General features: G+C 42.0%; 1 protein-coding gene across 4 annotated transcripts in view; it reads left to right on the top strand.

The window, feature by feature from the left end:
• cblb (Cbl proto-oncogene B, E3 ubiquitin protein ligase) overlaps nucleotides 1–15,477 on the top strand; it is a 57,051-nt gene that overhangs the window by 18,996 nt on the left and 22,578 nt on the right. For all 4 annotated transcript variants that reach the window (XM_058627143.1, XM_058627141.1, XM_058627142.1 and 1 more), the window contains exons 5-7: nucleotides 7,260–7,416; nucleotides 10,420–10,541; nucleotides 15,322–15,459. In XM_058627143.1, coding sequence (XP_058483126.1) covers nucleotides 7,260–7,416; nucleotides 10,420–10,541; nucleotides 15,322–15,459 — 417 coding nt within the window. The remainder of the gene's footprint in view (nucleotides 1–7,259; nucleotides 7,417–10,419; nucleotides 10,542–15,321; nucleotides 15,460–15,477) is intronic.

The following is a 15,477-nucleotide window of genomic DNA, read 5'->3' as shown; positions in this document are numbered from 1 at the left end:
AAAAATAATAATGTATATATATAACCTGCATCTATTGCAGTCATTTGAATTCTGATTTTATCTGTTCGTAGTGCAGATGAAAGCCACATTTTAGGGACTGTTATTATTTTATTCATTTGTTTTTCTTATACAAATGAAAAGTACGGGGGAGAGTACATGCAAAACATGTTTTGAGAGAAATAAAAAAGAATAAAACAGCATGAATTCTGAATTAAAAAGTCAGAATTCTGAGAAAAGAGCCAGAGTTTTTTTCCGACTTTAATCTCAGAATTCTAGCTTTCTGACTTTTTTTTTTTTTCAGAAGTTTGACTTCCTCTTTTTTCAGAAATCTGACTTCAATATCAGAATTTTGAATTTAATCTCAAAATTCATGCTGTTTTTTTGTGTTTTTTTTTACTTTCTTTCAAAAAAATTTTACATGTGTCTCTAATACTTGTCCGTCTAAACTCAAACCCAAATGATGAAAAACAGTAGCTAAACTTACTAAACTAAAATTGTTTTATTTAAATTATTTTATCCTTTTAAGGTATACTATTTGCTTTTTGTTCCTGGAATCAATATTTTGTAGTTTATGAGAACTTTGTCTAACAATATGCTAAATAATACAAAAATGTTAACTTATAAAACAACATTAATAAATAAAAGACTACAATGACACACATTGTGGGTCAACAACAGCAGTGCCAATCAGGATGTGTTTCTATGTAGACAAAGAATCTAAAATAAAAATAAAAACAGCATCCCTATACATATTCATGTTAAATTAATTTAAATATGGTCCGTGAGATGTCTGACCTGAAAGTGACGAGGTGAAATATAATGAGCAGTGTAAAGTCTGGTCGGACGACAATTGGAAGTGACAAGTACAACAATTAAATGACGGATGCGCAACCAATTACAGAATAATGGAAGAGTGGAGGTGGGAGAGCAGGTTGTTAACAGCTGAGATATTTATCGGGACACCTGCTTCTGCAGAGAAGCTCTTACTGTTTTCCGGCTGCAGGAGAGGGGTTTTATGGATCTCAGTGTTTCTTGCCTGAGGGAGGAAGTTGAAAGAGCCTGTGTTGTGGGCTGCATGGCTCTGCTCGCCTCTTGGCCCGGGCGGTGGAGTGCAGTTTGATGATTAATCGTCTCAGCAGAGCGAATGAGTCCGCTTTCAAATGTCCTGCTGTTTGCTGCACTACACCAGACTGTGATGAATGTTGTGAGGATGCACTTGAGGATAATACTGTAAAAGTGTGGCAGGTTCAGCTTCGTGCTGCTGATGATGGGCTTTGGTGATGTTCCATTTATTACTCTTGGAGATGATCCAGTCGGGGAACTTGTAACTGTGGTGCTGTTGATTGTGAGTTTGAAGAAAACATTTTGCACTATTGCACTATTGCCTTTGCAGCAAGAAACCCCTTCAGACCCTTTTTATAACAGTAAAAGTTACATACAAATGAACTGTTTTATAGTTATTTTATTTTCAATGTAACCAAATCAAAGCCATGCAGGAGTGAATAAATGAAAATAACTTCTGCCTTTCTTTCACATCTGGAGTCGGATAACATTATGATAGGAGGTGAATGCAGTCTTGTATAAAGTACTTGAAAACGATACTTGAGTAAAAGTACAAGTATTTTACCAGAAAATGACTTTGGTCGAAGTTAAAGTCACCTTTTAGAATATTACTTGAGTAAAAGTCTTAAAGTACCTGACATATATTTTACTTAAGTGTCAAAAGTAATTTTCAGATATAAAATATATGTATTAGAAGTAAAAGTATTTAAACAAAGTGAGCAATTACAATTTTGAATATGACATTTATTTTGGCTTCTTAACAATAAAAGCATAGTAGGTACAGGCAAACAACTTCAAACAACATTCAAATTATCCTTCAGACATGAATGGTGACAAGCTTGCTCTCTCTCTCTCTCTCTCCCTCTCCCCCTCCCTCTCTCTCTCAGCCTCCCTGTGTCTGCTTGTATTTTTGAAACTTTTTGGAACTTTTGGGAGTCTGTGGAGCTTCTAGACACACTGTGTTTTAATTCAACTTGGAGACGAAATCTGCGGTTTATCTGCGTGAGCTCGCTAGCACACCGGTTGGCCGCTCAGCTCACAGCTGAGAGCTGAAACAGCTGATAGCTGAAACCCGGCGTCTGGAGTGTACAACAGAAACCCAGAGACAGGAGACCAGAAACCTGGAGACCAGAGCCTCGGTGTCGGACACGGTAAAAAAAAAAAAACGAGCCTCTGGTGTGTTTTAAGTCCATTTGGAGCAGAAATCTGCGACTAGCAGCTGAGCAGCTAACAGCTAGTGCCGCTAAAAACAACTAGCGACAACAAACAGGCATGACGTCACTCAACTCAACTCATTTTATTTAGCAAATTCAGTGGAGTAAAAGTAAAAGTTGTCAGAAATATAAATAACATAGTAAAGTACAGATAGGTGAAAATTCAGTACAGTTACTTTGTTACATTACAACACTGGGTGAATGTGTGTATCTGTCTGTCACAGATGTGTTTGCAAACCCTGGACTCAACTTTTTAGCGGCCGAGCTAACGGGGATGACTTCTGTGCCAGTCTCTCCCTGGCCATAAATAATACATTATAAAACTGAAGCTGCGGCTACAAGATCTGACAGTGGGCTGTGATTGGCCTGCGGGTCAAACTCATTTTTAGTTCAGGGGCCACATCGAGCACAGTTTGATCTCAAGGGGGCCGGACCAGTCAAATAATAGCATGTAAACAAGAAGAACTCATTTAATGAAGTCTCTTTTTACAAAACAAATTATGAACAAGCTCAAATGTATTGAAAATGAAATGGTAAACTTAAGCACAATATTGTTGAAATTGCACTTACACATGTGCCTAAGCTTTTTAGACCGTTTAGGACCCATGAGCTGTAGCTTACTGATAAAAAATAAGAGCACAGGAACTTTAGGTTGTGCCACAAATCAATCCATCCATCCATCTTATCCTTTGAGGGCATCTTGCTGTGAGACGGCAGTGCCGACCAATTCACCGTTATGTCACCCTCAATTTGATTTAAGAGCATCTGGCCCACAATTACTCACTAAAGAGCCATTTTACAGTTTAGATGTGGTTGGAACACCTGAACTAACACATAAAATGACCTAAAATCACAGGGAGTAACACAAAATGCTGAAAAATAACACCAAAATCCCAAAATGGTAGCTGCCATAACCTTAGGAAGTACAGTGGGTGTATACTATGTCTTTAATTTCCATCTTAAAGCACATCATTACTTCAGTTTATAGAATGCACAACCTGCTATTTATAGGTGGTTGGGAAAAGAATAAATTAGCACATGTATGATACTTTAAGTCCATGACATTTCCTTTTTTTTGGGGTGGTTAATTTTGAAATCTAAACAAAGACAAAAATTTCCACTAGAGACAAATATGGTGCGTCTGTTCAAATGGCTCATTCGTGATCTATTGTGTCCACAGCCACTCCAGAGACCGATCAATTGTCAATCAATGACTGTTACGGAGCGTAGTTTCCTGTGGAAACAGAGAAAGGATGTGTGCAGGTTTATCAGGAGACCTGCACCCTGTGTGAACCTGCCCGAGGAGCTAAATGAAAAGGCGCTCCCTCCTTGTAAATTACCAAACAGCCAAGGTCGTACAGCGCCATTCAGTCACAGATGTCCACGACTCAGCAGAGCCACTCTCACTAAACAGGCTTACTACATTATTAATGCCACACAATTTCTTTTATGTATGTAAAAAACGTCTCTATATAAAAATGGGCGTAGTTTTAAAGCTGCACTGTGTAACATTGAATATATTACCCATAAGTATGTTTGTATAAGTGCATAATTGGTTAGAATGATCATCTTGTCTTTTGCTGCCGTGTTGCCATAGCAGCAACCCTGTGTGTGTGTTACACATTTTTGAAGCGGAAGCTTACTTTGCAAAACATAAACAAGACTCTGCCCACGTAAACCAGATGTGTAAACCAATCCCATTCCCCTTAATCCTGGAAATGAATGTGTTTGAATGGCATCCACTCCCAGGTCAAATGACTCTGCAATGCACATTTCGTCTCCCATCAGCACGAGTGGGAACAAGAGACTCAAGGGAACGCGCTAATTTGCTCTTTGTCGGCTCTATTTTTGCCAGAGACGCAGCATTTCCGGCACAATGCGACAACGTACTCACCGTCATGTGTCTCACCTCATCACGTGTCTCTCCTCTTCATGTGTCTCACCTCATCATGTGTCTGACCTCTTCATGTGTCTCACCTCATCATGTGTCTGACTTCTTCATGTGTCTCACCTCATCGTGTGTCTGACCTCTTCATGTGTCTCACCTCTTCATGTGTCTGACCTCTTCATGTGTCTCACCTCATCGTGTGTCTCACCTCTTCATGTGTCTCACCTCATCATGTGTCTGACCTCTTCATGTGTCTCACCTCATCGTGTGTCTCACCTCTTCATGTGTCTCACCTCGTCTTGTGTCTCACCTCATCGTGTCTCACCTCTATATGTGTCTCACCTCATCATGTGTCTCACCTCTTCATGTGTCTCACCTCATCATGTGTCTTACCTCATCGTGTCTCACCTCTTCATGTGTCTCACCTCATCGTGACTCACCTCTTCATGTGTCTCGCCTCTTCATGTGTCTAACCTCATCATGTGTCTCACCTCTTCATGTGTCTCACCTCATTATGTGTCTCACCTCATCATGTGTCTCACCTCTTCATGTGTCTCACCTCATCATGTCTCACCTCATCGTGTCTCACCTCTTCATGTCTCACCTCTTCATGTGTCTCACCTCATCATGTCTCACCTCTTCATGTGTCTCACCTCATCGTGTATCTCACCTGACCATGTGTCTCACCTCTTCATTTTTCTCACCTCATCGTGTGTCTCACCTGATCATGTGTCTCACCTCATTATGTGTCTCATCTCTTCATGTGTCTCATCTCTTCATGTGTCTCAACTCATCATGTGTCTCAATACAAATATGGACACTGACATTGTATTGCTCGGTTCAAACTGTAAGGAATAACCAGCTTCTTCTTGAAGTGCAACTTACACATGCTACTTAAGCGTAATGTATGATTCTCAGTCTGTGTGTGTGCTCCAGTAAAGTGCTGTCAGACACAGCAGTGGTTATGTGAGGCTAATGTGTACAGGCAAGTGAATATTAGAGTGGTCAGCGATGAACTGAAGCAGAAAGTGGTGTTCCCATCAGCGCTGACTTGCTTTCTTTTTTTTTATAGCCTTGATTATCATCACCAGGCGTTCTGCTTAACTCCGAGGTCATGACGCATCCAAGTGTGCTGCTGTAGTCTCTCCACTCGCTACTATCTCACCGTCCTTCCCGTGTCTCCTTTCCCCTGTTATCTCCCTCATCCTCCTCCTCCTTCTCCTCCTCCTGCGCTTGTTTCACTCTCCTCCACCTCTGGCTGTGTGCTGCTATTAAAATTTGACAGTCTCCTCTCCTGCTGTTCCATCTGGCAGCTCAGGCGCCGTTGTCACCGCGGCTTTCATCTCATTTTTGTGTTTTGGCATCGTCGTATCCCCTCTGAAATTACCTCTTAACTCCGGCTGTCTGTCTGTGACAGCACTGTTTCTGTGATATGATTCATACGTCATAAATCTATTCACTGTGTTGAACATATGGCTGGTAATTGTTTAAAGTTTTTTTTTACCGCTGCTTTTGGCTGGGCTGTCAATTTTTCCAAGAATCATGTTTGAACGACTTTAGATGACAAGATATTCAGAGGTATTCTAACCACCCCCAACCCCCCCCCCCCACCATAAAATCTCAACACCTTTCCACACACAGAGACAATTCATTATTACTCTTACTGTTGATCATGAGGTTGAACACTCACTCAGGCTGTGATCCCATTATTAAATGTATAACATTCAAAATGAAAGGAAATGTATATAAGCCTGTTTGTTGTTTTAATTACCGTTGTCCTCATTATTATTCAAATTCAAAATTTTGGAATTATTTCTGTTCCATTTTTCTGTTCCAAGCACTTTTACTTTGAAATTCTGTGAAATATCATCATAAATGATCTTGATTGCAATCTCATGATGGAATATTATGTTATAATATGAACACATATTGACCACCCACTACTGAAGTTATTTTTTTTTTTGCCGTCAGCCTTTACCCTGGTGTTATAAATAAATTGAAACATGCAAGAGAAACACTATAGCGTGCTTTTACTTTGAAATAGGATGTACAGGATGTGTTGCGTTTGGGCTGTTCATCAGAGCTGAGAGCTGTTGCTGCAGCAACAGTCACAGCCAAATTAAAATTTAGACATGGAGACAGCGAGAAAAGTCGGTTGGTGTGCAACTGAAAAACAAGCTGGAACAGAGCCCCGAGACTCTGCAGCTGTCAATAAATGTAACGCTTCATTTCCTCTCATCATAATCCAGCCATTGATCGCCGTTTCTGTAAAAAACCTATTTGCTTTTACAGCCACACTGCAACTGAAACGTGTACGAGACAGAAAGTGAAACACGGGGGGGTTGGGGGGACACTTTTGTCTTGAGGTCTGTGGAAATGACCTTTAATGGAGTTGCTGCTTGCCGGTCTTGTGTAGTTTCGGGGTTTCACCTTCAGTGCGACGACAAGAGTTCCTATTCCCCCGCTGCAGAGCCACATTTGTCATCATGTCGGTACAATACACAGAGCAGTGGAACTCACAATTTGGCAAACCATTCGACAAAAGCTGCATTCCGTGTGTTACTTCATGCATGATATGTTTTCTAGTGTACTGTTTGTGAATCTCAATGTGTTCAGTGTTCAGAGTTCTTTTTTTGTGTGCGGTTTAATCCAAAACTAATGATGAAATTAAGGGAGCAAAAATAAAAGCTGTGTATGGATTAGATGAGCGTGTTCCGCATGTTCTGTCTCCCCTCTAATGTGACCAGTTGACATTTTCAGTTCTTTGCTTTCGCTGTGATAGAAGCTTGCCTTTTAACCATGGTTGGAAGTGAGATACATTAGTGTGAGATTAGTTTCTTGTGTTTGACCACAGCCGCGGCGTGTGAAGGCCACTGAGGCCGCATACATCTGGCACAAATGATCTCATCGGCAGGCACTTTAGTTTACCACGGTCCCTTCAAATCAGATTTCCTGTCTCGTGGGCAAGACTCTTGACTCGTTCTCAGTTTGTCTGACCAGACCAAACTCCGATGGGACAAAAACACAGTACGAGTCAGTCTCCTGCCTTGTTTGATGATGGTGATTTTTTATTGGACTTGTCACTTGTCTTGCAGGACGATAGTGCCGTGGAAAGTCTTCCGACAGTGCCTTCACGAGCTGCATCCCATCACCTCGGGCCTGGAGGCCATGGCCCTCAAGTCCACCATTGACCTCACCTGCAACGACTACATCTCTGTGTTTGAGTTCGACATCTTCACACGCCTTTTCCAGGTTGGTCAAAACAGATCCGAGCTTCAAACCACGTGTCGAATCATTTCCTCACACGTAGCTGGCACCAAGTCTGTGTACTTGAACTCCCGTACAGCGAGGTGCGAAAGGTTTTGAACATTTGTCGTGTTCATTTTTCTTCTTCTAACATCAGGTCTGGTCTGTGCTGCATTTTAAATTTTCCTTTGACGTGACACAACAAGGGATGGGCATGACATTTTAAAAGAGATTATCCAGAAACAAAAAAAAACAACCTAAACAAAAAGGATTTTGGAAAAGATCAGTGTTGTTGTTGCTGCATGCATTGACTCATTTACGTGGGTAAAACGTCACCTTGCACCGTAAATACTCATACACACTTTTCCAGTGAAGGAATTCTCCCCTGCGGTGATTTAGAGTTGCCTAATACTGCACAACTGTATAATTGTTTTGTCACATATTTAATCTAGATTAACACAAATTGCAGCGTCTTTTGATTCAGATATTGCACTTCTGCAATATCTGATTATTTTGCAATTAGTTGTGCAGTCGTTGTCTAAACCAGCCTGAACTCGCCTCACCTTGTGCAGCTGTTTCAGTCGTTGCAACTGCACGGTTGATTTGTTGCTGTCACATATCATCTTTTTATAACACAGGACATGGCTCTGTCTGCTGTATATCAGGGTATTCCTTAATAAAAGCATCCGAGAAAAAGCCTATTACTCTGCACTACTATAGAAAATACTGCCAAAACATGTACAGGCATCAGTGCGGCTGTTAAAGCATCTCTTGTGAAACTGGATTTTTGGATCCTATTATCCTCACATCAGAAAATACACGGACTGAAACAGGCTGACACAGCTGCACATATAGATCAGAACCTTATTTACGGGTTTATTGCAGTGATTTAACGGCTCCGGGAAAAAAATAAAAAATGTTTTCTGTTCTATTTTTGCTCCTTTTTGGAGATTTGTGTATGTGGCTTTAGCTGCCTTCTGTTGACAGATTTCGGGGCCCATGTGGCTTCAAGATGTTGTGTGGGCGGTGAGGCCTTTAAGTGATGCTTTACTTTGGCACAACCTTTGTACTTTGCATGCTTCCCCCGAGCAGGAAAAATAAGACCGGTGGATGCTTGCGAGAAGGATTTTTTGTCAGGATCGGTGTCACAAGAGCCACTGCTTGCTTTCTTCAAAGAATTATGAAAGAAAACAATGTGAAAGCTATGATTAACCGCCGCCTGCTCGTGAACTCATGGCTTGTCAGTGTGTTAAGACGGCCACATTCTACTAAAGTAAACACAGTTGTGGGTAGGAGTTGCCGGTGACTCTCTCTCCTGGGAAGCCTCTTCAGGCTGGTGCAACCTGAATGGAGGTTGACACAGTCCCTTGTGGTCAGCCTCATGCCCTGGACATGTTGATTCACTGGTTGGGAATCCTGGTGGGAGGCAGGGAAGGGACCAGTGAAGGAAAGAAAGAAAGAAACTGTGTGTTAAAGCCTGAACTTTTGTAGGGTGGGTCAGTTCTTAAACTGTAATTATTCAGGTTTACAGCCTGAGAGATTTTTGGTTGCTGTCGCGTTTTGTGAAATTTTAAAGTACGTGTTTTGGGAGCATGGCGACCGGAGTGACAGAACTGCATTTCACTTGCTTTTGAGTCTGTCTCCCACTCAGTAGTTAAGTGTTTCTTGTTGTTTTTTTCTTCTTTTTCTTTCTTCTTTTATTCTCTGGGCAAATATTCAGTGTACTGCTCAGATCAACAAACTCGTAGAGTGGTCAGCGCTCGCTCCGTTGCCTTTACAGGCAGAAGGCCAGTAATTCTTCCAACAAAACCGACCATACAGTTACAGCAGCCCATTATTATCCCCGGTAAGCTCCAAGCTAAACGGGGCCGCATGGAGGTGAATGACGTGGCACTTGGCACCACGCAGAGCCAACTGGCAAACCCAGTGATCTCCTCCAATGAAATGGGCCAAGGCTTTTTGCTCTTAATTCGGGGATCTGATGTAAATAGCTTTCTCTGCCAATGCCTTAATGTTCCTTTTGTTCAAAAGAATACTTGGAATTAAAGCAACATAATGCTTCAGATAACACCTCCAAAAATCCTCTGGTTGATAATACACTAACTTGTAATTAATTACATTGTAAAGCCATTGGTACCAGTGATGAAATATGAATAGGTTACAGCTGGTTTAATTCATAGACAAATGATTTACATATTTGAAGTTCAATATGTAACATGTAGGAGGGTTTATTGGCAGAAATTGAAAAACACTACCCATAAGTATGTTTGCGTGAGTGCATAGTGTCAGAACCAGCCTTGCTTTTTTTGACGCTGCCATTTTGAGTGTCATGCTTCTGAGTGTCGCTTTGCATTTTTGAAGCTAGGGGCTTATTACTCATACAAAAAAGGACGGATGCTGTTGCTCATCAGAACTGATAGCATAGCGTATAGCATTGCTTAAAGTGGTATGTGTTGTTGTATAAGGGGGGGAACTCACTCATTTCAATAAATACGTAGGGTCAGATATCGCTGTCTCTTGTACTCGCGCCTATTGTTATTTTTTTATAACGCATCTTTTATTAAATCTTTCCCGCTGAGCAGTCATGTAAACAAACTCTACCCCCCTCAGCATAATGCGAGGCTGTCTCGCTCTTCCACATCAAACGTTTTAGCATCTGTGTAATTCTTGTTCCGCAGAAAGCCACAAACCAGCTGCAAACAAAGCCAAACACAACTCGCTTACAGTTCAAATGCTCCCCCCCCCAAACTGGCTGGACATCAGAAAACTCAGCATCTGCCTCCCCCCCCCGACAGCCCCCTCCCCTCACTTCCTCCTTCGGTGACACCCAGAGAATTCTGATTCAGCTCAGTCACATGCCCTTCAACACATTCCTGTTACAGAGGCGCTGACTCAGGATGATTTGATGTTAATTAAATCATATTATTAATATATTAAAAGAAAAAAAAGTTAAATGTACGATGCATAATTATCTGCTTAGTTAAAGCAACACTGGGTGGTTTCTTTCAGCCGTGGGGATCAATTCTGAGGAATTGGAATTTCTTGGCAGTGACTCACCCCGGCTACATGGCCTTCCTCACCTATGACGAAGTCAAAGCCCGACTGCACAAGTACATCAACAAGCCTGGAAGGTAAGTGACTGTGTCTGTGTGTGTGTGTGTGCTAAATATCTGAAAATCAACACTTGAGGAGCCACGGTTCTCAAACTGTGGTATGTGTACCATGAGTGGTACGCAAGCTTCCTCTGCTGGTACTTAATGGAGAATCAGAAATACTGTTTTACTGAATATAAAAGGGTATGTGATTGACGTGGAGCTGAGGAATTCTGACCGGATTGCTCCATCTTCATCTAATGTTGCTATATTAGTGTCTGAAGAAGGGCCACGGGGTTGGTGTAGTGGTGAGCACTAAGGACCTTTCTGCATGGAGTTTGCATGTTCTCCCTGTGTGTGTGTGTGGGGGGGTTTTCTCCAGGTTTCCACAGTCCAAAAACATTCCATATGGGGATTAGGTAACTTGGACACTCTAAATTGATCACAGGTGTGAGTGTGGATGGTTGTCTGTCTCTACATGTGGCGTACACTGGCGATCTGTCCCCCTGTGACCCTCATGTGGAGGATAAAGTGATAGAAAATTGTTGGATGGATTGATAGTGTCTGAAGAATATGTGAGTAAGGGGAGGAGGATGGTGAGAGAGCAAATTATCTTATTGGGGATAAATCTGCCTCTTGGGGAAAAGTCTGTAGCTGGCTTTGCTCGGCCTATTTATTATATAGTATTTTAACATTCAGGTGTTACTTGGTATAAAAAGTTTAAGAACCACTCATCTAGAGCAACCCACAAATGCACCATGTTAGCTTCTATTTCTGAATTTCCTCAATGGGGGGACCAATAAAAGTACATCTTATCCTGTGTTAATATCTCCTTTTCTTTTGTCTTCTGTGCAAAAAGGTGTGCACATTATGTGCCGTTTGAGAAGGATAGATAGAGATACTTGTACTCATGACTGTGAACTATGAATCAGATTTGAATCATCTTTAAAGAGTGTGGCTGGTAATCTGCATGTAGCCCAACACTCACTTCACACTTTAACCAACTGTGGGCGGCTGAGGAGAAAAAACAAGTTAAAACTAACATTATATGCTGCATTCACACCTGTGGTTTTGCAGCGTTTCTTTTTCTCTCTCTACACACAAGTGTTTCTGTCACTCAGAGCGACTTTCACACACTGTCATATTAAAGTGCAAATAGTATCATGCCTCCTGTTTATGATTTGCATTGTACCTAATTTGTTGGAGCTGATGGAAAAATAGATCTTTAGAGCCTTTGAATTCACACGAGGTAAATGTGCGATAATGGAAATAGGTGAGTAAACAAGGTTAACAACCTTGTGCTGTGGCTCTGACATGCTAAGAAGTCAGGATTTGACTTATCTGAGCCCCTCCCACCCTCCTGTCACCTGCAGCTTCACACGTCCAGGTCTGGAAGTCAGCAAGTGTCTCCAGAATCCAATTGTCATGGATACAAATCCTGATCTCCTCCCTCTGCTCTTAGGCTCATGAATATTTACAATGTTGATCGCCGCAGCAACGGCCTCAGCACTCGGGCTCAAAGGCAACAGATATCACGCGGTTTCCATATTTCCATTTGGGATTATGGCTGTCGTATACGTCCTGCTTCTTCTTTTTTTTCTCTTGTGTCTCCAAGCACAACGTGAACTGCCTTCCCAAGGCTCCTCATTACTGTCGTGTATATTCATAAAACATCTTTTTTCAAACCTTAGAAAAGCAGCAGGATGTAAATGATAACATGAAGCAACATTTTCTTTTTACTGAAGGTAATCCAGATGCTTTAGATCAGGTGAGACAGTAGTGGAGTAATGAATCCACTATGTAGCTTAGTAGTTGGCATCTGTTATGTTGCTCCTTTGTCCTCAGAGCAGAGGACAGAGTAAATAGAACAGAGTAGAATTGAGTTCTGCAGTGATGGTGGATACTGATAAATCAATGAACTTGGGGGAAGTGGACAGCTCACCTGACTTTCCAGGACCTGCCTTACTTTGTGTAGGTGTTTGGCTTTGGCTGACTTCCTTGTGACCTCCTCATGGTTTCCATTGGCCAGTGGGATCTTGACGTATTTTAAAGCTGTCCAGAGCATCTGCAGTGTTGCCTTCAGTTCTGATCATCTTCCCTGTCTTCGATTCCGTCCAAACCACACTTATCTAGTCCGAATCACATTCAGATATTGTTGCTGTAGATCCCGGCGATGTGGATAAGTGAGTGGATGTCTTGCACGCTCAAGGCACACAGCTCGATGTTATCCGTGTACTGTAGAGGAGGTGACTTACAGTTGTTGCACTGCAGAGCAGACATCCACAGCCACGCTCTGAAACGATCTCAGAGCTGTAAGTCTTTGCATGGCAGGTGCCTCGGGTTTAGACAGTTTGTCTCGGGTGGATAAAATGTCTAAACCCTTTCTTCACCACACCTGTAAGTCTGAGGGCTGACGAATGACGCTTTTCCATTTTATAGTTCCAGCTCTTCTCGGTTTGGTGTCATGCACGTCGTTATCTATGGCTGTAGTACCTCCTCAACGTGGGACACCAGACTCTTCTATTAAATACTGAGATTTTAGTCATTTACTTGCTAAATGCTTATTTAACGCATGTTTGAGGATTTTTAACTGATCTACAGTTCGGCATTGTTCGGGTCGATTCACTTCCAGTGGCAACACTGTCTGACCAATCATTGGCCGGCAGTCTGCTGACGTCACACCAGGAACCAGGTCCTACATTTTAATATCGGCTCAGCTCACTTGGAACCTCGCCAGAGCAGCTACCAACAAAAAAGCACCAGGAACCCAAATGGAGACGCAAAAAACCCAAGTATAGTCAAGTCGTGTCGAGCCAGTGCTACAACTGTATAATGGAAAAGCGTCATAACATCCATCCACGTTGCCTTGATCTTGGCCTCCAGCCTCCGCCTACTCCACGGACACATTGGCTCCTCGAGACTCCGTGACTTATAGCCAAACAAGTCCAATTAGGGATCGTAAAAGTGCTGCATTTACATTGTCTAGCGGACTCTCAGAAGGCACTTTGTCACACTTAAGCAGCCCCCGGGGGGGCCAGGTGCGCAGCAGCTCGGTCATGATATCAAATCTCGATTCATTGTCCCTTGTGTTAAGTGAGCCTGTGCCCGCGTGCACGTTCGTTGCCGAAGGGTCTTTTTCAGAAACACCGCTAATAAAAACTAAAGTAAGCAGCTCGTGTAGCCTGGAGCTGAGCTTTCGTGTGTAGCAGCGTGGAATAGTGTAGATAACAGGACAGGAAATGTGTGTGTGTGTATGTGTAAGTAAGCGTCTGACTGAGTATGCAAATGCAAAGATCTCCCGATAACAACATGTGAATCATGCAAAATACCATTGTTATGAACAGCGACTGGAACAAACACACACACACACAGCTGTGTGGGCAGATGCACTGTAATTAGATGACCTGTGACATTTCACCACTTTAATTCACTCAGACACACAAGCATGCGACCACGCCTGCACGCACACACACACACACGTTTCTGCACAAACTGGGTTAAATCAGATTTTGCAGATTGTCGAGAAATCACCTCAGGCTTCACTGAGTGTATTTAGCTGGATGCCTTTTGTTGCAGGTGGAAGTGGCATCATACTGTGGTCAGTGCATGTGCTGACCATAGTGCATTAATAGCACCTTTATCTGTTTCTTCACATCTTTCCACCATGTGCTGAACTGATGTCTTTGTTCTTCACTTGCACAAGAAAATGTCTCCAATGTCACAATAAATCAAGAACACACTCCTTACGGTGGTTGCAGTTGAGTTTTATTTAAAAAAGAAAAGGAAAAAAAAGGGCAAAGATTAATAGCAATAAATCAGAAAAATAATTTCTCAAGTGCACGAGTTGGAGTTATCTCGTGTGTTCCACCATTAACTGGCCATTTAGGCGTCTTTGATAACATCGGGCCGCTGCAAATAAATCACAAAGCGGTATGAAGAGGTTATTAGTATTAGTTACAGATGCAGAGAAGCCGTGGCGGTTGATGAAATGCTTCCAGAAAGTGATAAATAACATGAACATAACATTTTTTTTTTTTTTTTTTTTAATAAAGCAAAGCCAAAGGACGGTTATGTGTTCAAACGCTAATAAAACACTGTAACTTTTATATCGTGCTCGCAAACATCCTCAGTCAATATGTTCCGTATCCGGGGAATTGATTGAATTGGCCTGTTGATCGTCGCTGCAGTGTCTTCTCCCTGCATTATTGCTTGTTTGTTGTGACGCCTGTTGTGTACTCACACTGGGTTGTCCTTTATATACTGTGATGAGGAAAAGTAAACACTCTAGAACATGTGAAGACTTCTTACTTATTTATAGCGTTAAAATGAGCTTCACTCATATGTGTTGTGCTAGATTAACATTCATTTGGACAAACATAGTAACATGTAATGGCTATAAATGACTGTATAAGGTGTGTTTTTATAAGTTATTTATGCAAAATGTTTTTTTTTAACTAACTTAAAGCTCCAGCGTGCAGGATTTAGGGAATCCATAAACAGAAATGTAGTATTTTCATTGATTTCTTGATGATTTTCATCAGATTATTTCAAACTGTTGTGTTTTTGTCTGTCTCATCCCAGACGTGGTTCCTCTTCCACATAATCTGCCATGTTAGCAAACCACAGTAGTCAAACACTGGCTCTATAGGGAGGACTTTTCTTGTGTTTTTTTTGTTTTTTTTTTGCGAGTGGAACTCTGTTGTAGTTCTAAATATTTCAATATTGAAGTCACATCAGTTTACTTTCATGTGTCCAAAAACCTTGTGTCTGTCTATGAAAACACACATTCAGCGTGTCCCCTCTGTCCCTGTCCCAACAGTTACATCTTCAGACTGAGCTGCACACGGCTGGGCCAGTGGGCCATTGGTTATGTGACCAACGACGGCAACATCCTGCAAACCATCCCCCACAACAAACCTCTGTTCCAGGCCCTCATCGACGGCTACAGGGAGGGCTTGTACGTATCACGCATCAC

The sequence above is a fragment of the Solea solea genome, chromosome 4, assembly GCF_958295425.1.
Source record: "Solea solea chromosome 4, fSolSol10.1, whole genome shotgun sequence".
In the NCBI taxonomy this organism is placed as follows: domain Eukaryota; kingdom Metazoa; phylum Chordata; class Actinopteri; order Pleuronectiformes; family Soleidae; genus Solea; species Solea solea.
The sequence above is the reverse complement of the archived record's forward strand: the minus strand, read 5'-3'. Positions and strand labels throughout refer to the sequence as shown.